This window comes from Rattus norvegicus, chromosome 4, assembly GCF_036323735.1.
Source record: "Rattus norvegicus strain BN/NHsdMcwi chromosome 4, GRCr8, whole genome shotgun sequence".
Taxonomy (NCBI): domain Eukaryota; kingdom Metazoa; phylum Chordata; class Mammalia; order Rodentia; family Muridae; genus Rattus; species Rattus norvegicus.
The window spans coordinates 69,740,075-69,762,861 of NC_086022.1; the positions used below are offsets into that span (position 1 = coordinate 69,740,075).

A 22,787-nucleotide genomic window follows, 5' to 3' on the forward strand; every position below is an offset into this window, starting at 1 on the left:
GTCTTCTCTTGCCAGCCACAGGTCTCTCCTTCGTTCTTCCTCTGGTCTCGAAAGTGATTTTTGAGAGCAATACAGTTTGCTTCTCACAGGCATGGTGCTGTAAACAGATCTCTAGAGCTTGTTCATTTTTACATAACTGAAGCTTCACACTTGTTGAACAATGCTCCATTTCCCTCTCTGCTTGTATGAGTTTGACTATTTCAGATTCCTCATGCAGTGTTTGGTTCTTCCATTCTGTCTGTATAGGCTGACATCTCTTTTTAAAGGCCGAATAGCATTTTTTATGGATATACCACAGTTTTTCCATCCATCTGTCCACCTATCCATTCATCCATCCATTCATCCATCCATTCATCCATTCACCTTTGGGCTAATTTCTTCCTTGGCTATTGTGAATGATATTATAATAATTGCAGGAGAGCAAATGTCTCTTTGAGATACTGACTTCAATTCTTTTGGATATCGATTAGTTGGTACTATAGTAGCTCCATTTTAGTTTTTGAGGACCTTCCATACTGATTGTATCAATCTATAAGCCCAGTATGCAAGGGTTTCTGTTCCCATCCCTCTCTGAGGTAAGGTCTCATTATGTAGCGTTGGCTGTCTTGGAACTCACTATGTAGATCAGGCAGTTTGGCCTTGAACTTATTAGAATCCACCTGCCTTGACCTTCTGAGTACTAGAATTAAATGCATGGGCCACTACACCAAGCCCAGTCTCTCTCTCTCTCTCTCTCTCTCTCTCTTTCTCCTCTAACACCTACTTTCATTTTTTGGTAATAGCTATCTTAACAAGTGTAAGGTGATATTTCATTGTGGTTTTGATGTGAATTTCTCCTGATAGTTAGTGACACAGAACCTTTTTCATGTACCTGTTGATCATTTGAATGCCCTCGTTGGTACTCAAGTCTTTACCCATTCTAAAACAAGGTGATTTGTTTTGGTGTGTGTGTGTGTGTGTGTGTGTGTGTGTGTGTGTGTGTGTGTGTGTGCGTGTTTGAGTAAAATTGTCTTTTAAAAATTCTCTTCAGTCTCCTCTTTGAGTGTTTTGTGTTTTGTTGAAACTCTGGTCTATAGGTATGAAGGCCATGCTAGAGGTCACAGCGGGGGTTTTGGGATAGAAGGCTGCAGTTTGAGCCCACTGGCCTGTTATCCCTCAGGTATGGCTTCCTAAAGGCCTTAGAGTCTCTGGACTGGAAAGTAAGTGGAGGTGAAGGCATCTTTGCCTTCCTATCCTGCTGAAGCTCCTAGATGTCCTTTTGCCTTGCAGATAGCCCCTTTTAACACTCACTGTGGGGAAACCTGTCTGTAGCCAGAAGCTCACGTTTTGGGCACACGTATTGGGTACCCAGATGGTGCCTGTGTTTATGAAGCCTAGCACACTGACAGGACCCACAGACACATGAATAAATATTTTGCCTTTCTTTTTAGGCAATATTTGAATCTTTCCAATTTAATTGCTGTCAAAGGAAGGATGCTTACAATCTCTGAAGCAAAGCAAACAGTGAGGGCTTCCAGGGGTGCTGCTCCTGCTGCTCCAGCCTGGCTCTCTGGCCACCATCTGCATGAATTAGACCTTCGTTTCTTGCTCTTGCTGAGAGCCATGAGGCCTTTCCTGCTATGGACTGATTGAGCTACAGGTGGAGAGGCCATGGGGGCAACAGCTCATTTCAGCTTTCCTGTAACCTGTAGTGGTTTGTTGGGTCTGTGTTGGGTCTGAGAGAATCAGACCTTGGCTAAGAAATCAGTCACTCTTCTCAGATATCAGTGACAAGCACCAATCTGGTCATCATGAGTAGCATCTGGTTTTGTGTTCCAAGGTTGGCTTCAGAGAACATTTTGTTTGATTTTTCAAGTTGCATGTAGGGTTACAGTTAGCTCACATAGTTTTGTGTGTGTGTGTGTGTGTGTGTGTGTGTGTGTGTGTGTGTGTGATTCTGTTTTGTGTTGTGTGTATGTGCACATGCCAATTAGATAAGGGCAGCCCTTCTGGTAAGGGGGCTCCCCACCCTTGCCCCACCAGAGCGCAGGGTTTTACAAACAGAGCAGCACTGGATTTATGCACACAGGTACTCCGGGAGGTTCCGCTGTACAGACCACAATTTATGCCACCATAGCAATTCAACCCATTGCTGGGAATTCTTATTTTAACGGTCTGTTCTTTATATCAGCTTCCAGTCTTTTCTTTTTGACTCCTTCACCTCAGCAAAAAGAAAGCCCAATTGACCTACATTTGCCAAGTATACAGAGGCATTGATCTGTGATTTCATGTGGTTAACTTTTGCCTCACTGTGATTGGCAAGCCTCTCTCTCCTTGAGAGAGAGATAGGGTGTGTGCTACATAATCTCTCAGAGTTCTGTAACAATCACCCCTTTTATCCATCACACTTTAACTTACCCCAATTAGTTTAAATCCTTGCATGTAATAAATTTAGCTGGACTCTGTATGTTGTGGCCTTCCAAAGGCTGCCTCATGTTAATCATGCATGCCTTCAGAGTGCATGGTATTGGTGTGTGTCTCATGCCGGAGTCAGTGGAGATAAAGATGAATGGATAAGACAGTAGGTATCCTTGCCCTTGAGAAATGCAAAATCTAGGGAGGAGGGAGGCGTATAAACAGATTAGATCACAGGCAATGGTGTCTTCCTTGCTGGTGAAGGTGGAAGGAAGGAGAAGTGAGCCCAGCACCCAGTAGCAGTGTCTTCCGGATGGAAGGGATGGTTTTTCTGGGAAATTGCCGTGCGAGTGTCCTCTCAGGGTCACTCAGGGCCATCAGACTCCTGTGATGGAGTACATGGTCACATTTTCTTTGTATGATATTGGGGAGGGGGTAGGTGAATAGAGGGAGGTTCTGGGTAGACCCTGAATTCTGGCTAAGTCACATAATCTTCTCATTCTGCCACTTTTTTCCCCCATTTGTAAAGCAGGGAGACAATAATAGCAGTATAAGGTACTCAGTGACACCATATAGTGGACTAAACAGAGCATCATCTCTATCAGAGTTGCTGGGACAAGTACACAACCCAGGAATGGGCTCTAGATGTGTTAAAAGTGCTGGTTCCCCCAGCTTTCAGGGAGCCTGGATAGGGTATCTCAGTTGTTTATCCGGGGGTGTTCTGTATACGTGTCTGTATGTGCTATGACATGTATAAGGTTGGAAACCACTTAAGTGTGCTGTTAGCTGAGCTAGGTTATTTTTGTCATATATCATCTATTGACAAGGACATGTTCTGAAAAAAAATCTTTCCTTAGGAAATTTTGACCTGCTTTGTGAATTTTATAGAGTGTGTTTACATGAACTAGGATTGCCATGACATTAGACATCAACAGGTACTATTACCTTAAGGGAATTTCATCCCGTCTGTAGCCTGGCTTTGTTTAAAGCATGGTGTTACAGATTACTTTATTAGGACAACTGCCATGGAGAAAGACGAGATCCAGGGACATTTTCAAAGTAGGTAGAATTCGATGACTAGGAAACAAGGGTTTCTCAGAGAGGAGGTAGCTGCAAAGACGATGTTGTAGACAGAGGGGGAGGTGATGCTATTAATAGATATTATTCAATTCAAGTGCATGAGGTGTAGATTTGAGTTGAGACAGTGGGGACTGTCTGGTAGGTACGTTTTCTAGACCAGGCAGAAGAAGAGTGCCGGCTGACATGTGAGGAGGTATGTTGGGGAGGTGGTGAGCAATGCCAGGACATGGAGAAGCCACAGGAGCTTTGTAGGTTTATCCAGAGTTAGGCTGAAAATCGAAGGCACAGGAAAAGAGCATATACCACTCTCCCAAACTTTGTCTCCGGATAGAGGCTATCCTGTTAGAGGAATGGCGCCAATAACTGACAACTGGGCAGTTGTCCAAATATGATTTACAATAAGGCATCGGTTTCACAAGGCTTTCTGTAAATTATTGCACTCTGCCAATTGCCAAGTTCCCTGCTGACAGTGGGCCAGGGGGTCAAACAATTCAATCAGGTGCCACCAGTTATAAATTGAAAATCAGTGGGGTGCAAAATGGATTACCATCAAAATCCATTCAGGTGAAAAACCAAATATCAAAACCCCTAACCTTTAAAAAACCACCCTTTTCCTGATTCTTCACAATGCCCCGACACTAAGTTTTTAATATCCCCCAGATAAGCAAACGTCAATAGAGACTTCAGGAGGCTGAAAGTGAGGAGGGAAGCAGCCCCATCTGGCCTCCCATTGTGAACTTGCAAAATGTGGTAGGTTCCTGACTTAATCCCCTGGTAATTCTGGTAGATTCTAAGACAATAAGAACCTAATGCAAGACAAGAACCACCTGGAAGGCTTAACTGTTTCAGCCAGGCTCTAGCATGTGGGTTCTGTGTATCTGGGCTTCGGTCTGAGAAGATGTCTTTTTAGCAAGTTCCTATGGGATGCTCATGCTGCTGGTGCTGGGGCGACCTTTAAGGACCTCTGACTTAAGATATAGGAACTGTTTGGCAATTTGATCACGGCAAGTTGATCAATAGTCACTTAACATTGTTTCTTTTATTTTTGAGGTTATAGTTTAAGCACACCATTTCCCCTGTCCCTTTCTTCCTTCGGAACCCTCCACACACCCTTCCTTCCCTTCTGGCCTCATTAATTGTTGGATGCATGTATGTGTAAGTATATACATACATATTCCTAAATATAGCCTACTCAGTCTGTATAAAGTTACTTGTATGTATGTATGTTTTGAGGGCTGACCATCTGGTATTGGATAACTAGTTGGTGTGCTCTTCCGTGGGTAAGATGATTTCTTCTGTGCTCACTCTTCCTTAGTTGTCTGTAATTGTTTGTGTAGGGTTGAAGCTTTCCTGAATCGACTTAAGCGTATCCATTGTTGTTCTTGCTCACCTCATGGTTAGGCACTCAAAGTCGGTAAAACTTTATGGATGTGGCTTCTGACATAACTAGGAGACATGGTTTCAGAGCAAACTCCCTGGTTCTCTGGCTTTTACAACCTTTTTTCCCCCTATTCTAAGATATTCCCTGGGCCCTAGATGTGGGAGCTGTTTTACAGATGTATCTATTTGGATTATGTCCATACAACTCTGCATTTTGATTGGCTATAATCTTCTATAATGATCTCTGTTTCTTTTCTTTTTAAAGTATTTATTGTATATATGTGAATACATTGTCTTCAGACACACCAGAAGAGGGCATCAGATCTCATTACAGGTGGTTGTGAGCCACCATGTGGTTGCTGGGAATTGAACTCAGGACCTCTGGAAGAAGTCAGTGCTCTTAACTGCTGAGCCAGCTCTCCAGCCCTGATCTCTGTTTCAAAGAGAAATTTCTTTGATGAGGGGTGAGGACCACACTTATCTGTGGGCCCAAGGACAAATATTTGGAATGTAGTTAGAGAGTATGCTGGACCAGGTACCGAGTCTGTGGTTGGTCCAGAGTTTTGTTTAAGAAACCTGAGAAGAAAATAGTTCAAAGAAATCCAGACTGATTTAAAAGCATTGTGCTCAGAAGTGAGGTTAGGAGGATGGAGAGAAAAAAAGAAAGGAAGGCAACCTTCCCATCCTATCCCCATTCTAGAAGCCTAGACACTGAAAGCACAAATAGTATCATTAGGGCAAGCTCTCTGTCCCGTGTGGAAACAAATTTATTTGACTGCAAATTCCTTTTATATTTGAAGTGGTGTGTGTGTGTGTGTGTGTGTGTGTGTGTGTGTGTATGTGTGTATGTGTGTATGTGTGTATGTGTGTATGTGTGTATGTGTATGTGTGTGTAGTTGTATGTACATGCATAGGTAGTCAAGAGGTCACCCTTAGTATTATTGATAAGTATTGATCCTCATGTGCCATCAACCCTTTTAAACTTTGAAAGCAGAGTTTCTTAAGGGTGGGTAAGCATGGGCACCACTTTTTGAAACAAACAAACAAAAACTTCTACTAGTCTGGATTTTGAGTCTTTTAGTCTATGTGTGACCTTAGAGATGCATTTTCTAAGTCAGCTCCATCTGATTGTAGCTTTACTCTCTCGTTCTTTTTGAGTCAGGCTTATTGCTCAGTGCAAACTGTAGCTATCATCAGGTCCAACATGAAATATGTTTCTTTCTTTGGGATGGACATTTGGATCCCAGGATGCTAAGATGGGGTGTGGTAGTTTGAATAGGAAAGACCCCCATAGACTCATGTGTTTTCAAACTTGAGCCCATAGGGGAGTGGCACTATTAGGAGGTGTGGCCTTGGAGTGGGTGTGGCCTTGTTGGAGGAAGTGTCGGGGTGGGCCTTGAGGTCTCTTATGCTCAAGCTATGCCTAGTCTCCTTTGGTTACCTTTGGATCAAGATGTGGAACTCTCAGCATCATGTTTACCTTCATGCCTCCATTCTTCCTGCCATGATGTGAATGGACTAAACCTCTGAAACTGGAAGCCAGTCTCAATTACATGTTTGTTTGTTCTAGATTAGAGTTGCCGTGATCACAGTATCTCTTTATAGCAATAGAAACCCTAACTAAGACAGGGAGTCTCTACCTCATTCACACTGGGTTTTCTATTTCTCTCTTCCAGGAGAGATTGAGAGATGCACGTACATCAAGTACCACTACTCCTCAGCGACCATCCCCAGGAACCTCACATTCAACATCACGAAGACCATTCGCCAGGATGAGTGGCATGCCCTGCGTAAGTGCAGCTGTGTCTTTTTGGCTGTGACTGTGCTGTGATGTCATTTGGAGGGCTTGGGGGGTGGGGTTGCACATACCTTCGGAGATCTGTGGGTGGTTTCAGCACTGGCATGGTCTACTATCTGTGAGAACCCACACCTCTGAGTCAGAATTGCCTGAGTTGGTTCTGACCGCATTGTAGATTTGTGGAGTTTGTTTTAGATTTTAAAAGACCAAACCAACCAAACAAAACGCAAACCACTATAGTTAGTGATCTTAATCCATTCTCCTGGTAGGCATTTGAAATTCTACCTACCTGATGGGATATGCTTTTGGGACTTAACTCTAGCACATCTCCAAGTTGCTTGAAATCCTATTGTGGCAACCAGAAGTCCCTTGTGTTGTTGGTAAAGGGTGAGGCATGCTCGTGGATTCAGGCTCTATCTAGGGGATTTGCACCTAGGTGGAGATCATTAAGCAGGAGGGTCTGGCTCTCCATACAAGCTTCTGTGTGCCTTCAAATGATAGCAGCTGGCCTGCATACGATCACACAGCAAAGAACAGAATTTCTATGCCCATTGGTTTGGGAATTTCTAGTCTAGGGATCCTTAGAGACTTACATTATGATGAGAGAGTGACTTAATGAGCAAGCAGAGTTGGTTAGTTATTTTTACTTCTTCTCCATGGGAATACCCTGCCTGTCTGTGGCAAGGGAAGCTCTCAGTCATGGCTGGTCCCGTTCATCATGTTGACCTGCCCACCCTGTGAGAAAGCATGGTGTACTTCTATTGGGTTTGCCAGATGTTCTTCCTACATCATTTCTTTCACCCAACATCCAAAGGATTAGATCAGATTATAATTGCATAAACACAAACTTTTAAAAGTCACACCCTGATAGCCAGGCTCGTTAAGGAGGCAGTTCTTTAGGTTAGAGCATTCTTCTTGTCTTCATCATAATCTTCTTGCCTGATTGTCAGTGGAGCCTACCAGCTGTAGTCCACTCTTTGGCTTGACTTTAAGCAGCCATAGCAGGGGGTGGGGAACGGTGACATGAAAGAGAAGAAGCAAAATTAAAATAGAATGTTCTCTGGTTTCAGGAGGAAAACCATACCAAGAATGGGTATCGAGATGATAGTCCCTCAATGATCCTGGTTTGTGATGACAGAGCAGGTGCCAGAGCGTGGCCCTAAAAACCATACTGTTGCTACTGGCACTAAGTAGCATGTGAGGACAGAGAGCTAATGTTCAAAGAGTGTTCCCATGTGCTAGCCACCGAGCTAAGTATATCACATACATATTTAATTTTAATTTTAATGTGAGATTGGCCTTAGAGACTTTAGTAATCAGGATTATTAATTTCTTTTGGATGGTAGTTATGGAAGACTCCAAAGATAGAAATATATGGTGATAATTTCTGATTTCTCACAATCCACCAGTTTAGTATAGTCACTTAAAGGGATCTTCAAGGTGCATAAGCCTTGTTGATTAACCACACAAGTATAATAGATTCTGGGATTCATAATAAGATTCAGAATCTAAGAGGAAAAAAGTTACTGACGCTTCCAATTCAAATGAACTCAATCTGACTGAAGTTGCTGGGGTTCCCTACATAGCAAGCAAATACTGGATATCAAGGCCATGCCTCTTTTAAGGAGCTGGAGTCTAGGGTTGGAGAAGGATGGGGTTTGGAGAGAGACATTCACAAAGCAAATAATTACAAGGCAATGTGATAATTACAGCATAGTAGAATTGCTTCCAGCAATTAAAATAGTTTGTGGGTATTTTTTTTTCCCAGCCAGAAGGAAAATGATTGCAGTATAAATTGCAGTCACTTTAAGGGAAGCCTGGTGAACTCCATTGGCTGTGGCCGTGGTAGATGTCTAGAGTTGTAAGAGAATTTCCATCGTGCCATCCTTGGAAGTATGCCACATGGCATTAGCCAAGATGGAGAGAGCTTTGTGGGGGTCTTCTTTGAGCTCCGTGTGTCTCCAGGGTGCTCGTTCTCCAACTGTAGTGCTGTTGGGTTTTGAAAAAATCTAGCATGCAGCTTCTGTAGCCAAGCAGTGTGCCAGCTTCTATTTTTAACAGATCAAAGCCATTTTGACGATTGATACAAGCAAGGTCTCTAGCCCATGGTGGTGGGTGAAGTTGATGCTCCCCTTTGGTGATGGATTCATTTGCCTCTTTCATGAAGTCGCCTAATGGGCTATTAAGCTGGCAGAGAGCATTTGCTGTGGCTGACAGCTATGACAGCTATTTTAAGCCAGAGGGCGAGTGAGCATCTGTTACAATTGAGGTTGGTCCTGAGCATAACTGGCAATGCTGGATGGTGGGGGAGCATGGCCTGTGCTCATGTTAATTTTCAGAGGTTAGATTTTGATGACGTGAGGTAGGAAAGAGGCATAAACACCTCTTTTGAAACAAAGCAGAAGAAATTAAACATTAGGAAACTCATGGGATCAGCTCTGGAAAATGTGGGAACACCCCATCCCCAACCTGATACCTTGGGCTGGGGATGTAGCTTGGCAATAGAGCACTTACCTAATCAGTACATGTAAGCCCTGTATGTATCCCTCTAACTGGAGAAATGAAACCCTCATCAACTTTTTAAATAGCAATGTGTACTTTCATAGTCTAAAGGGGACAAAATTGAGTTTATCTGGTTATCATTTTATGATTTGACCTTAATATCATGTTTTATAATTTTTCTCAGATAATTTTTTTCTTAGAGGATTTTTGGCGTGGGGTGGTTGATAACTTGTTTGTTATGAAACAACTTAACAAACAACTTGAACTTCTGTTCTGTTTGGTCCATACACTTTTCACTGGGAATTTGTGTGTGGCCTGATCATTGTCGTGTGTGTGTGTGTGTGTGTGTGTGTGTGTGTGTGTGAGAGAGAGAGAGAGAGAGAGAGAGAGAGAGAGAGGAAGAAGAAGAAGAAGAGGAAGAGGAAGAAGAAGAAGAAGAAGAAGAAGAAGAAGAAGAGAGAGAGAGAGAGAGAGAGGGAAGCTTTCAAATAGGAAAAGGCATGTTTTTGGCTTAAAGCCACCTTATATGTTTTGAGAAGTTAACCTGACCAATAGGAAGCTTAACTGTGGGGCTCTAGGCACTTCCATCTCTTGGTGGTAAACACAGCAGTGAAAGGACGAAAGGACCTGTAGGGCACTGTGCTTCCAGGCCCTAGTGTGTAACATGCTTACCCGATGGCTAAAGGCTATGGGGTGTTTGTGCACGAGTGAGGGGAGTAGAGGAGTTGTCTTCATGTCCCCCTGCTCTGGGTGAGTTATGACAAAGGCCTGACCCTGGCCTGGATGGCAAGGGTTAGTGAGGTCTGGTGTGTGTCTTTTTCTCTTCCTTACCAAGGGGGATGGCAGAACTCCTTCTAGAGCAGAAACCTGTGTTTCTGGTCCACTCAAGCCTATCTGCCCTTCAGTGTTGTTGACTTGCTTTAGTCCCGGCCCAGGTGGGTGGCAGAGGTGAGCCAGTGGCCTCTTTGGGCTGTAGGTGTTCTGTCTTCCTCAGTCAGATGTCTTGCTCAGGACTAGAGTAGGACAGGACAGTGTCATACTGGCCATCAAAGAGTAGACAGTGGCCTCAGAAAATGAACTTAGCAAATGCCACTGTTTGGATCAGTTGTCTGGCTTAATGCTCTACACAGGATAGAATCTGATTGCTGGTGACCAGGGGAAGCTGCTGGCACGGCTGTGGCATTTCAATAGCTGATTTCCCTCCTTTTACTAGAATTCACTCTGGTGGGCTTTTTACAACCCCACATTCAGTCTGAGGGGGCAGCACCTGTGAATTCTGTGTCCTCATGCACCCCTGCTCAAAATCCTGGACACAATCCCAAGGGGCTCTACCTTTGTCCTTCCTGTTACTGTGACCTCTGACCTGTCTTGTCTGCACAGTCAGCATCTTACACACTTGCTCAGGGGATGGTAAGGGCAGGTGTGTGTGTGTGTGTGTGTGTGTGTGTGTGTGTGTGTGTGTGTGTGTGTGTGTGTGTACATGCATGAACATGTGTGCACCTCTGTATGTCTGAGAGGCCTGAAACAGGGACCCATCAGCTGAGGTGGGCTGGCAGAGTCACTGAGACTAAAGGTGCCTGAAGCTGCTGGGCAGACACTTGTTGGAAGATGTGAGAAGTTTGGCCTTCCTAGTCCTGACTTGATCTACCTGGCAGGGACTCAGTGACAGCTGTGCCTGAGGTCCCCAGTGAGAGCCCCCAAGACTCAGTCAGTGTGTCTGTGAACTCACAATTCTGTCATTCGGCTTGATGTGGGCATGTAAGATAGAGGTCTCAGCTCACAGTTGGTTGCCCCTGGCAGGAAAGATCAAGGAGCTGGGACTCCACTCCTGAAATCAGATCTTCTTCATTATCTTTTCAGAGACTGAGAACGAGGGAAGGAGATTTTCCTGAAGCCTCCTCCTGTCAGAACTGAGGGTTTGACTAATTAGATTGGATGGCCACATTGCACATTTTCAGCTGGCTGGGAGAGAACTAAGAGGAACGGGAGGATAAAGGGAGGGAAGTAGGGAGGAAGGAGGGAAGGGGAGGGAAGACATTTTCCTGGCCTCAGGCCACAACCACACCCAATGTTCACACATGCTGGCCCTGAGGCTATGCCCCAGGTATATGCAACTTGTCACAAGGCCCACACAGGTTTGTGCTTGCCTCTAGTGAGGGAGTCTTGCACCCTTATCCTGTGTCGCAGCCATCTTGTCAGTGTGACAGAACACTTGTGCTACATATTGATTCCTGTTGCAGCTAGGTGTGGGGAATGCAGAAAAAGTCCAGCCCGTATCAGAGAAAGGAGAGGGAGGAGGAGAGAGAGTGAGACCGAGATGGAAACACAGACTTTGCACAGGAGACAGGCATTGTAATCAACTGTTGCATAGTTCATTCCTGGGAATTGAAACATCCATCCTGGAGGGAGGGGAGAAGCTCCTGCAACTTGTCAGGCATAGGGAGTGTGGAATGTTACAAGATTTACTAGGTTCATACAAGCAGCACCAATGGTGACAGGAAGGAGCCACTCCCATCATCAGAATTGCAAGCTATGCTGGGAGGGAACTCCGAGGGTGGGGTTTTGTGAGGAGGACAAGAAATCACAGCTCAGAGCTGTCATGTTCACCGCAGACACCTAATGGCTGCTTACTTCCTCAAAGCTCTTCTAGGTTAGCTCAGTCTTGGGGGACCAGCCCCGCCTGTGTTCATACGTGGGAAGATGCTATGAAGTGCTCCCTTTCAGTGAAGATCATACCTGATTCGCCTCATCTGGCCTCTCCTGTACTCTCATCCTCACCATGCGCTCTTTCTAGACTCAGACGACCTGGTTCGAGTCTCCTTCCACTCACCCTCAACCTTGCACTACAGGCAGTTTGCAGTTTCTCTCTGTGGCACTGGCCTGATGACCTCAGGCTTCGTCCCAGTGCCACCTGACTTTGCCGTTGATAGCTCAAGCCAGTCTGTTCGTCTGTATACAGCTGCTCTCCATAACTTCTTCCTAGTTGGACTTCAGACTTCCACATCTCAGAGCAGGCAGGCTTCCTGGTCCATTCTTCTTCAGCTATCCCTGGACGGTCAAATAGATGTTGTGGACCAAGGGGCTTGAGATGGAACCATCGTAGTCACCATTCACTAACCACCCTTTGTTCACATAGGCTGTGGTGTTATGCTCTTTCCTCGGAGGAGGAGGAATCCAGTCTGCTGCTGTGGCTCTTTGCAGATAAGGTAACCAGGCCGGGGAGCAAGGAGCTACCCGGAGATCATCTCAGCCTCAAAGGAGCCTCCAAGTAAAGACTCAGAATCCTGGCCTGAACTTTGGCCCTGTAGCATTTTTTTTTCCATTTCTGCTTTTGGCTTATGTTATGTAAAACGGCCTAATGAGGTAAACATCCCAGCCGTTAGCATCTTAGGTCCCCTGCAGTGTCAGCCATTTTCCTTCTTCTCCTTCTGTTTCTGTGCCCAGCCAGTGCTAGGCTCTCACTGTGTACAATCTGTTCTGAGCTGTATCTTACTTGCAAGAGCAGCATCCAGAGGGGTCTTTAGTAGCAAGAAACCATCTCTAGAATTGGGAAAGCTTGGTAGCACAAAAACCCAATCAGCAGAGCCTTGCTATATGTTGCTTGGTAACGAAAAGTCCTTGCTTTTTGCAAACCATTACATGTCTCTCCACCCTGGCTCCTGCAGGGAACATAGTAAACCTTTTGGGACATCCAAACAGCCTGCAGCCCAGAGGCTGCCCTGAGCCTGTTCTCCCAGCACTCCTGTGGTGTTACTGCAGCAAGTCAGGCAGGGAGAGCAAACCTTTAATAGGACATTGCACTTAGAACCCTCCTTTCTGCAGAAACTCAAACAGGGACATTTCTTCCCTCACAACACTCCTGCCTGCCCATATGTACTTCTCTGTACTTTATTCTACTCTCTTGGGATTTTTCCATAAAGCACATCCCCTAATTTGCTGAAGCATTTGACCTTCCCTGGATAGCATTTTTCTAAATTGACTTTTTCAGGGTCTGACCTAAAGAAACGAGGGGGAGGGGATTATAGTAGCATAGTACTACATTGAATTCATTAGCACCCATGTAAATGCCAATTCACCTGCTTAACTAGTTGGAGTGGTAAAAGCCAGTGCTGAAGATGGGTTGGCAAGAGGGAGGGTAGGTTTTCGTGGGGTGGAGAAGGATAGAGGTCTGAAGTGGGAGTGGAGAGGGGTATGGTACAGTCTTCTGTGTTAAAGACATCCATGTACTGAAAGAGATCTGAGACCCATTGTGTTGGCATAGCTGCAGCCTTCAAGCCACAATTCATCTGAGTGTGCAGGTCCAATTTGGTGCAGGGAATTAGTCAGAAGTCTAGCCTGGAGGCATTCTCACAGCTTCTGCAGATTGGAAGTTATTTTCTGATGGCTGAGTAGACTGCTCTCGATGCCACCAGGGGGAACTGGGCACAGCCCACTGGCCCCCTGCATTATTTGTTCATTTACTTATTCGATATCCATGGAGTGCTTTCACTCCGAGAACCCCCGTGCTTGGTGCTGGAGGGGATATTAAAAGATATTCTGCTTCCCAAATTGGATGATGCATTTCTAGGTACTGGCCAGGCAAGGAACCAACCTGCTTGCCGGTTGGTGTTTATTGACTACAGAGAGTACAAAGGACAATCTCGCCAATTTATATATATCAGGGGTCCCAACTGCAATACTTAAATCGGGATTCATTGTGGGGGAAATAAAAGCGACTTTTAAGACAAGACTGCCAGATCACAGAGGGTAGAAAGCATGGGGATTGTGTGGGATCTGCCTGCCTTGTCCCTCTCACGGGAGCTGTCCAAGCTCTGGGTGCTGACAAGGAAGCTCAAGGGTTTACCCAATCAGAGCACAGCAGCCAACGTTGGTTGGTGATGTAGTAATGAGGTAGGCCTTGGTGCTGGCTGAGGGTGCCAACACCAAGAACAGCTCAGGGATGGAATGCTGAATCAAGGCATCGACGTCTAAGCACACAGACTTCTGGCATCAAGGCCGGGGTGGAGACTATGAAATCATAGGTACGACTCTGGGATTCAGAACACCATGATTCATTTTCTAGGAAGGAGGTCCAGCCAAGGGGAATAAAGTCCTAGTTTTCCATGAAACCTGAACTAAGAGAGGGGGAAAATATGCAATAGATAACAGTAGCTAAGAGAAAACTAGGATACACAAGGCAAAATGACCATAACGAGATGTAAGGCCATTTAAGTAAGAGCCACAGTTCCAGCAAGCACGAGGCTTGGTTATGGGACAAGGAAAAGGGGTTTTGAATATGGGTGCGGTTGCAGAGAGGTGTCTGGGAGATGGAGATGCCAAGGCATAAAGGGTAGCAATATTCTAACTGTGGAGGCAAAGTCTTACCAGTAGAACTGAGTCTATGGCCCAGCAGTCCATATCATCTGGATGTAGATATGCACATTTCTAGGTCCCAAACCAGACACTAAATTGGAAACTTCAGGGTTGGGTCCCACAATTCTGTAACACATTCAAGTTGGAGATCTTTTGGGCTGAAGGGCATGCCATAGGCTGTTATGGTCAGAGGTGGCTCAGGATGGATGAACATGGGCGCCGTGTGAGGGCTAGGAAATGGAACCTGTTTCAGAGTATCCTCCGACGGGCTGTGCTGATGTGGGTATACAGTTTGGGAGATGTAGTTTCCATCCATCTGTGTTGAATGAAACAGCAGGGATGAGGCAAAGTGAATTTCCTCTTCTGCATTATGTGTTTAAATACCTGGCCTCAAACCTCTGTCTCGGATCTACAAAGTACTAAATTACTCAGAGGCAGTCTTCGCCGTGGGAGACTGGGTTGAGTTTGGGCTCTGCTGGCTCTTTAGATACTTGACCCCAGGCAAACAGTTGTAAGTGTTTTGAACCCAGTCTATGCCATCTGAAAAAACGAAGCAGTGATTTCTGTCTGGGGACTTATTATAAAGTTTAAATGAAATAAAATGATTCATGAAAGATCTCTTGGTAACTGCATAAAGTCTGACGCTAACCAACATTAGAGGCTTTCATGTTGGAACCAAGGAGATATCCTAGGTGCTGAGGTCCCCAAGAGACCCAGGGGAGATGCATCTGCAGTGGCGTTTTTCTCAATGAAGACCTTTCTGTTCTACACAGGGCAGCCCGTGAGTGGGCTTTGCTTGCCTGAGGTTGTGTGAGTTGTCTGTTAGGGGTTTGCTGTCTACACAGGTGTGTGCATCGGGAGCTCACATCAAGCGTGTGTGGGGTGGGAGTGGGAACCAGCTGAGAATGTTATTTTGTGACAGTGGCATATTGTGAGACAACTTTCAGAAGCAGAAGCTCCTGAGTGTTAGGGATCCTCAGTGGGAGAGTAGCAGCCCTTAATTTATCAGTTGTATCCAATGAGAATGCTGTTTAGACAACAATATGTTTCTGACAGAAAATTTATGTACTAGATGTCTGAAAAGCAACATTTCTTAGTTCTGAAGGCAAACACGACATGAGTGCATTTGCAGTGAAAATTGCCAGGCTCTTAAAGCAAGCTTTCTTTTCTCTGCTGTAGCCCAGCCCCGCCTGCTAGGAGGATGTAGCCAGCCTATCATAGGCTCTATGAAAAAGGAAAGTTTGTTGCAGAGGAGGATCCCCAGGGAGAGTCTGGCAGGGAAGTATGCAGGTGGGTAGGTGGGGCAGCTATGGGGAAAGAGGCTGCTTTATTTACAGCCCCTGCCTGGGTGGTCCACAGAGCTAGACTTGGCTGTGGGTGGGGCTTCTGCACGTTTGTATAGTTTACTAAAAAGGATCAGAACTTCACAGTGATTGATGGCTAACCTTGTAGATTGCCTCTGAGCTACAGATGATTTTGGGAGCCGCCCGGTTCTCCTGCTCATGTTCTCCACTGTTGTTTGTTTTTTTGTTTTTCTCTCCCTTCTCTCCCTGGCGTTTAGTTTTAGCTTGAACTTGGAGGTTCATAGCAAACCAGAAGGCCTACATAATTCCAGGTCATTGTGGCTTCCTGAAGTAGTTGATCATGGAACAGTGGCCTAGAGGTCTTGAGAAGGGGAATTAAGACTTAATCTTATCTGGCTTGCTTTCCTCGCCTTGCATGCCTCAGGTTACACTCCCTGGGAAGTTAGTATAGGGTACAATGCGACATTCTTAGGTCCCTTCGAACTCATTCCAATTAGCACCATCTAAAGGAACTTCCTGGTGTGATAAGTGTCCGCTCTGCCCAACATGGTAGGCACACACCACATTTGGTTGGTGAGTACTCGAAATATGATTCCTTCACAATAATAGACATAAAAGTAGGGTGGGGACTCATAGGGAAGAATGAGAGGAGGCAGGGGGATGAGAGAGGGTATGGGTGTACCTGTGAAAGTAACCAAAAGGTATTACATGGCTAGTATACAATAGTCAAAGACTTAAAAGAGAAAAGAGATATGACTGCTTTAACCAAGAACCCGAGTTTTAAATTGTATTTGATCTGAGTTAATTTAAATTTAAATAGTCACAGATGGCCAGTGGCTATTGCATTAAATACAGCCATTCCAAATGAGCAATCCTTCTATTTCTTATGTGAATGCTACTTCCAAGTTTTAACCTGACTATGCACTAAAAGCACACCTTTGTAGGCTACTTAGATATCATGGCCCTTGGCTTGGGGAGAAGAGTAGATATTTCTTAATAGCTATCAGGTCCTGCGATTACAGGCTACCCTTGGCTTCCAGTGCCCACAACTCCAGAACTATCTGAAGCATTACTTGTCTTTTCTGCTGATCTTGGCTCCATGAAGGCAAAGAGAAGGATAAGAAAGGAAGGTCTCACTATCTGTCTATGCCCATCACAAGAAGGTTCTCTGGGAAGTAGCCATAGAAGGAAGAAGGAATGGGTGTTATTTTGCAGGAGGCAGAACCTAGGCTGGGATGTATGTACAACCATGGCATCCTTTGGAAAGCATTAGCCTAGGCATGGCCATGCATGCAATCTCTTGATTCAGGCTGAAATGGGCCTTGATCCTTCCACATTGGTCCCTTCTAAAGTGTGGGCTATTGAAGTGGGATGGTCTGGAGCAGGTGGCCCTCTATGTCTGCATAATCCCTAGAGAGCCCAGGACTGGAGGCTGACATCAGTCTCCCAGGACCTGGGTAACAACAGGTCCTGTGGTGAAGTGGGACTGCTCTGTGTCCCATCCCAGTCTTTACCATGTAAGCATCTTCTGAAGACGTCTGCGTTTTCTAGGAAGGTAACTGAGATGCAAGAGGTAGGAAGCTCCCCATAGCAATAGGGAGAGATGTCCTTGGGCATTGAATGTAGGATGCTTTGAGTGCAGAGTCTATGCTCTTCTGCCCACCCACCCCCAGGAGCCACCCACATCATCACCCATTGCCCTTCCTTTCTCCCAGTGGACCGCCCACTTCCATCTTCACCCTTCCTCCACTCTGCCTAACGTAAATGAGGCAGTGAGCAAGCAGGCTGCACGCCTGCCATCTAAGAGCTGGGACATTCAAAAGAAATGAAAGGAAGCTATTCATTTTCCACTCCTCTGTTTTTCTTCTTCATTTAATTACTGGTATCACAACAGGATTGTTTTCTATTGCCTTTCATTGCAAATGTATAGTATTTCATCTACATTCTGAGTTCAAGATGCTCTTGTGGGCTACCCTAAAAACCCAATAATCATTTATAATAGACAGGACTTCTTTGGAAATGGGTTCTGAATTCTAACTAAGTGACTCACAGATGAGGTTTTTAGAACCGAAAGCTGGAGTCTTCGCATCTTTCTACTTTCTAGGCAATTTAGCCTCTGAATGAACTTGCCATCCCCACTCTGTCTACACCTGCCTTTGTTAGGGAGGATCCCCCTTCCCTCAAACTTGACACTCCCAGCCCACTCTATGAAAGCAGACTCCCCACTCCTCCATGTTCTCAGCCTATAACCAGCTGCTGATACAAAATTAATGAATGTCCCTTGAGGTGCCCTTTGTAGGCTTAAATGAATGAAATCTGGAAACCCAACCAAGGAACATCAAGTGTCCTTGGTGTTAGGGATTTTTCAGTCTCCACCTCCAGTGTCACTTCACATTGGTAAAATGAAACTAATTAATATACATGTTCCCTGAGGAGGCTCTCTGCTTGGGCACCTGGCACCAAATTAGAAATGAGCAGTTAGAGGTGTGCGTGTAGCCTCCTAAAGCCGAGAGGCTGCTAAACACGGGCCTGGAGGTGACACATTTGACTGACATCAACATCTCTATTCCATCCATCCCCCATCACACTGCCTCACTCCCAGAACGGCAGAGCCTGCCTGGTTACCATGGAAACAAGGAAGTGCAATTGTACACAAGTTACGCCTCCCCTCCACGCTCAGGGGCACATTCTCTAAGGAGAATGGGTATAGGGGAAGGGAAAGGTCCCTTCAGTCAGTTGTCCCTGAGTGTGGATGTGGTGTAATGCCAAGGGCAGTTTCCATGCCAGCTGCTTCCTCATCCTGTCAGTGTAGGACCCTCCACCCCACCCACCAGTATAGCCTAGTCAGAGTCACATGACAACTATCATCTTCCTAGCCTGTGTTACCTTTAGTTTAGGGACGAAAGGAAAATTTTTCCTTTCTAGGAAGTTCAAATTGTTCCTCATTGGAAGGAGTAGGGATGTCTGGCTGATGGGCAAGTGTTGACATCTGGCTCCTTGTTTAGCACATCTGAGAAATGTTATAATTTTAATACAAACCACTAACCTTACTCTGTTCCCTCATGAAGTGGGGGTAGAGGAGCTGGGATCTTGAGACTTTACAAGTCCTAGCCAGAACTCTGTACCAAGGAGCCATGTTTGGTGGTTCTTGGAATGACCACACGAGTCTGGCCTTCATGGCTGGTAATGACTGAGGGTGTGTGCTGTCCGACAGTATTAGAGGTAGGAGTCGGAGTGGCCAGTGAGCCTAGAGTCTCTTCGAGGGTGAAAGAACAGGGACATGGGATGAGGATGGTGAAGGCCAGTGCAAGAAGATGACAAGCAAATGCTATCTATCACTGTGTCCAGAGGAGACACAATCACAAGTCATAACAGTGTCATTTAAAATGGACCCAAATGTAGGCATACGTTTTTTGCAACCTACTGTTAATAAGGATTCAACCTTTCCTCTAGCCCACCACCCACCAGAGGTAGTGGAGGGGGAAAGTTATTAGAATAGGGGGGAAGTGGACCTGTTCAGCAATAGTTCTTTGGGGGCGAGCTTGTTCTTCTTTGGCAGCTGCAGATCAGTCCTCTAGGCACAAACCAGCAGCTACAACCCAGTCCTTACAGCAGGCAGACACCAGGCATGAACAGGCAGCTGTAGTTCAATCCTAAAGAAACCACCAGGCTTGCCTACTGGCCTGAGGCAAGGCCACAGAAGTGGCAAGTTGCTGCAGGAACCTCATGAGCAGTTCTTGGGTGAGTTTCTCTCAGTGGTGGTGTTACCACAAGTTGAACTCAATGCTACATCAAGGCAAACCAATATATGCATATCATTAACAAAGAATAACGAGGTGGAGCAAACCAAACCAATGCTCAGTGCTTGTCTCCCACTGTCTGGGGGGGGGTCATAGTTCCATTCCTTCATCGAGTGTCCTTTGAAGTGTTTAACTATATCCAAACAGCCTTCCATCTGAGTCTGCTTCAGGAAAATAGTCTTTCGCTTTCGCTTTAGCAAGACATCCTTTCACCTGTGTGCTCCAGCCCAACATCATTTGACATAACTAACTTTCCAAAAAACTAGAAGTTTCCACGCCACCCAAACACATAAATCATTTATTCTGATAAGATGTATTGTGTTTCTCCCGTTCACCAAGAACTCTTCTAGACTTTGGGTGGGAGGAACCACAACACCTGGACACATGGAGATTTTTTCTGTCTTGTGTGATAATAATGATCAAATCTGAACGCTTAGTACAGATGTTCCAGGGACTCTGTTAAGTCTCTTCATTTGCACTGGGTCATAGAAACACTAACTACTATGAGGCAGCTGCTCTATCTGTTTGACACTTGAGGTGAAAGAACTCATTGAGGAGTATGAATGGGGCTGGAGAGATGGCTCAGCCATTAAAGGCTAGGCTCACAACCAAAGAATATAAGAGGAGTATGAATGTATGGATAGTATGACTTCATGATACCTTAGTACAGATGGATGGAGGAGGCAGAACCTAGACTTTGTGAGAAGCCATCAGTGGTATCCTAAGTCTCAGATAATGTTGCTACATAGCAGTGATATATGAGACTCATAGAATAAGGGGGTGAGGCCGCCTACTAAAGAAAAATGGGTGTATATATATGTATATATATATGTGTATATATGTATATATATGTGTATATATATATATATATGTGTGTGTGTGTGTGTGTGTGTGTGTGTGTGTGTGTGTGTGTGTAATGTGGGGAGAGCTGAGGTTCTGAGACTCACAGACAAGGTGCACATAAGCTCCTGTGGCTGTTTTGTAACATCCCTGCAGGTGTGCAGTTCCTGATATATCTGAGAGTCATATTATCAGTAATACCTATATGCAAGGAATACTAGAAACTTCTAGAACACTAGTTGTTCTTGATGTATAGGAACTAATTAGATGTTTTTGTTGAGCTGATACTTCCTTTTTCATACCTAGAAATTCAAATTCAAATTGAACCTAGGCATTTGATAGGATTGTCCTCTCCAAAACTCATGTTGGTATTTTGATATTTGATTGACATTATGCTAATGTTGGAAGGATGGGGCTGTTGAGAGAGATTAGATTATGATCCAATGAAGGGATTTGCCTTTTTTATGGGACTGGATTAGTTACCACAAGGGTGAGTTACATGTAATACCTGTATTTTGGAGGACCATAAGGTCCAGGTCAACTTGGGCTACATAGTGAGACCCTACCTTATTATCTCTACCCCTCCAAAAATAAAAAAATAAAAAGTGTGTGTTGTCCTGAAGTAAGGACGACTCTTGATTCTTGCCTCCTTTGCACAACCACTTTGACTGTGAATTGAAGTAGCATGGGACCCTCACAGGCACCATGATCTTGGGCTAGAATCAAAGGAGAAGTAAATAATTTTTCTCTATAAATTACCCAGTATCAGGCAGCCTACTATAGCAACAGAAAATGGACTAACACAAGTTTCTAAGAAATGGATGAAGCATGTAATTTTTGGTCTATAAGTCATAAGGCTGACCTTAAAAAAAATCCCGTTGTTAAGCAAATGCACTCTTAGCATAGCCATTAGCTCAAAAAATTAATTTTGATGAGTATTTTATTTATATAAATTAGATATACCAAGACCAAACCCTTGCTTTTTTTTCTTTTCTAGTCAACTGAAAATATATCAAATTATTTGTGAAAAATGAAAGTTAACTAGTTGTTTATGAACTCAGATTTAAGGAGCCCCTCTTGTCCTGTTTTTAAAGTGTGATTCTCATTTAGGAGTCACGAGAGGCAAAGTCAATGAGTGCCTATCACTAACTCTCAGAGGAGGGATCTGCTGTCCGATATCTTCCTGGGTTGGTGCTGTGAATAATTAAACACCGTCCTGGCTCCCCTTTTCTTTCTTGAGGTTAAGCTTTATAAAAATTGCATGACAAAGGACTGGCTAAGGAGTGGCTGGCATCTTCCATATCAGCTGAGGGGAACCTCCAGAGTTGTCTCTTAATATCCTCCACAGGCTTCTGGGAATATGAGTCTCCCTCAGCTGTGGATGAAAGTGAGGGAGGTGCAGCCAGGTCTCCTCTGTAGTGTGGTTTCCCTGGCCACCCTGGGCATCCTTCAGGAAGTGAGTGGATGGAGCACTGTTTCTACACTCATTACTGATCAGCTTGGTCGTCATCATAGGCCTCATCATTAAATATTTATAGGTTGCTGAGTGAAAGGCAACTGTTGAACAGATAGGGCACCCTTTTCAGAAGCCTCCCAAGACTATCTAATTCATCTCTTTCCCTGGGATGGAGTCTCCTGAGAAAGAATCTCTAAGCATGAGTTAATTGATTACGATTAGTATTGTTTGTTTTTTGGGGGGGGGAGAAGAATCTTGATTGCAAGTCCTTAAAAGGACTTGTGAATGTAATTTGAAAGATGCTATAGTTCTTTTTTGAAATGTTTGCCCCGAATGTGTCAGTATATAAAGTATATATAGTTTCTGGCTAGGATTCAACTTGGGGGTCCAAAAATGTGTGTGTGTGTGTGTGTGTGTGTGTGTGTGTGTGTGTGTGTGTGAAGTGAATAAGACTTGAAATCCGACAGACTAAGGCTGAGTTAATCAAAGAGCTGTTAAGGAGCTTGAAATGTAGTAGTAAATCCAGTTAATTTTGGAAAGGAGGAGGGCGTCTGAGACAGATGTCATCATTAAATGCTACTCTGGACTGCAAGCATTTATCCATCATCTGAATCCTGTGCATGTCTCTGATCAGTTCTGTCCTACAGACTTAACCCAGCCACATGTCCACGGAGTAGGGGGAAGAGCCTTTCCCTCTTCCTTGTTATCATCACATATCTGTGTCTCTTATATTTTCACTTTCTTCCTCCATCATCTAGTTTATCCCAATTAAGACATGATTATTATGAAAAAATTTGATGGAAAAATATAAAAGAAGAGGAAAAAGAGTCACCCAATAAATGAATAACTTCTATGGAGTAGATATTTTGCATTTCTTCCTG

At 44.7% G+C, this 22,787-nt stretch overlaps 1 protein-coding gene across 1 annotated transcript in view; it reads left to right on the plus strand.

The window, feature by feature from the left end:
• Positions 1-22,787, plus strand: part of Tmem178b (transmembrane protein 178B) — a 376,213-nt gene that overhangs the window by 113,887 nt on the left and 239,539 nt on the right. Inside the window, 1 exon segment of the mRNA NM_001195277.2 lies at positions 6,531-6,644. Within this exon segment, the coding sequence (NP_001182206.1) occupies positions 6,531-6,644 (114 nt within the window).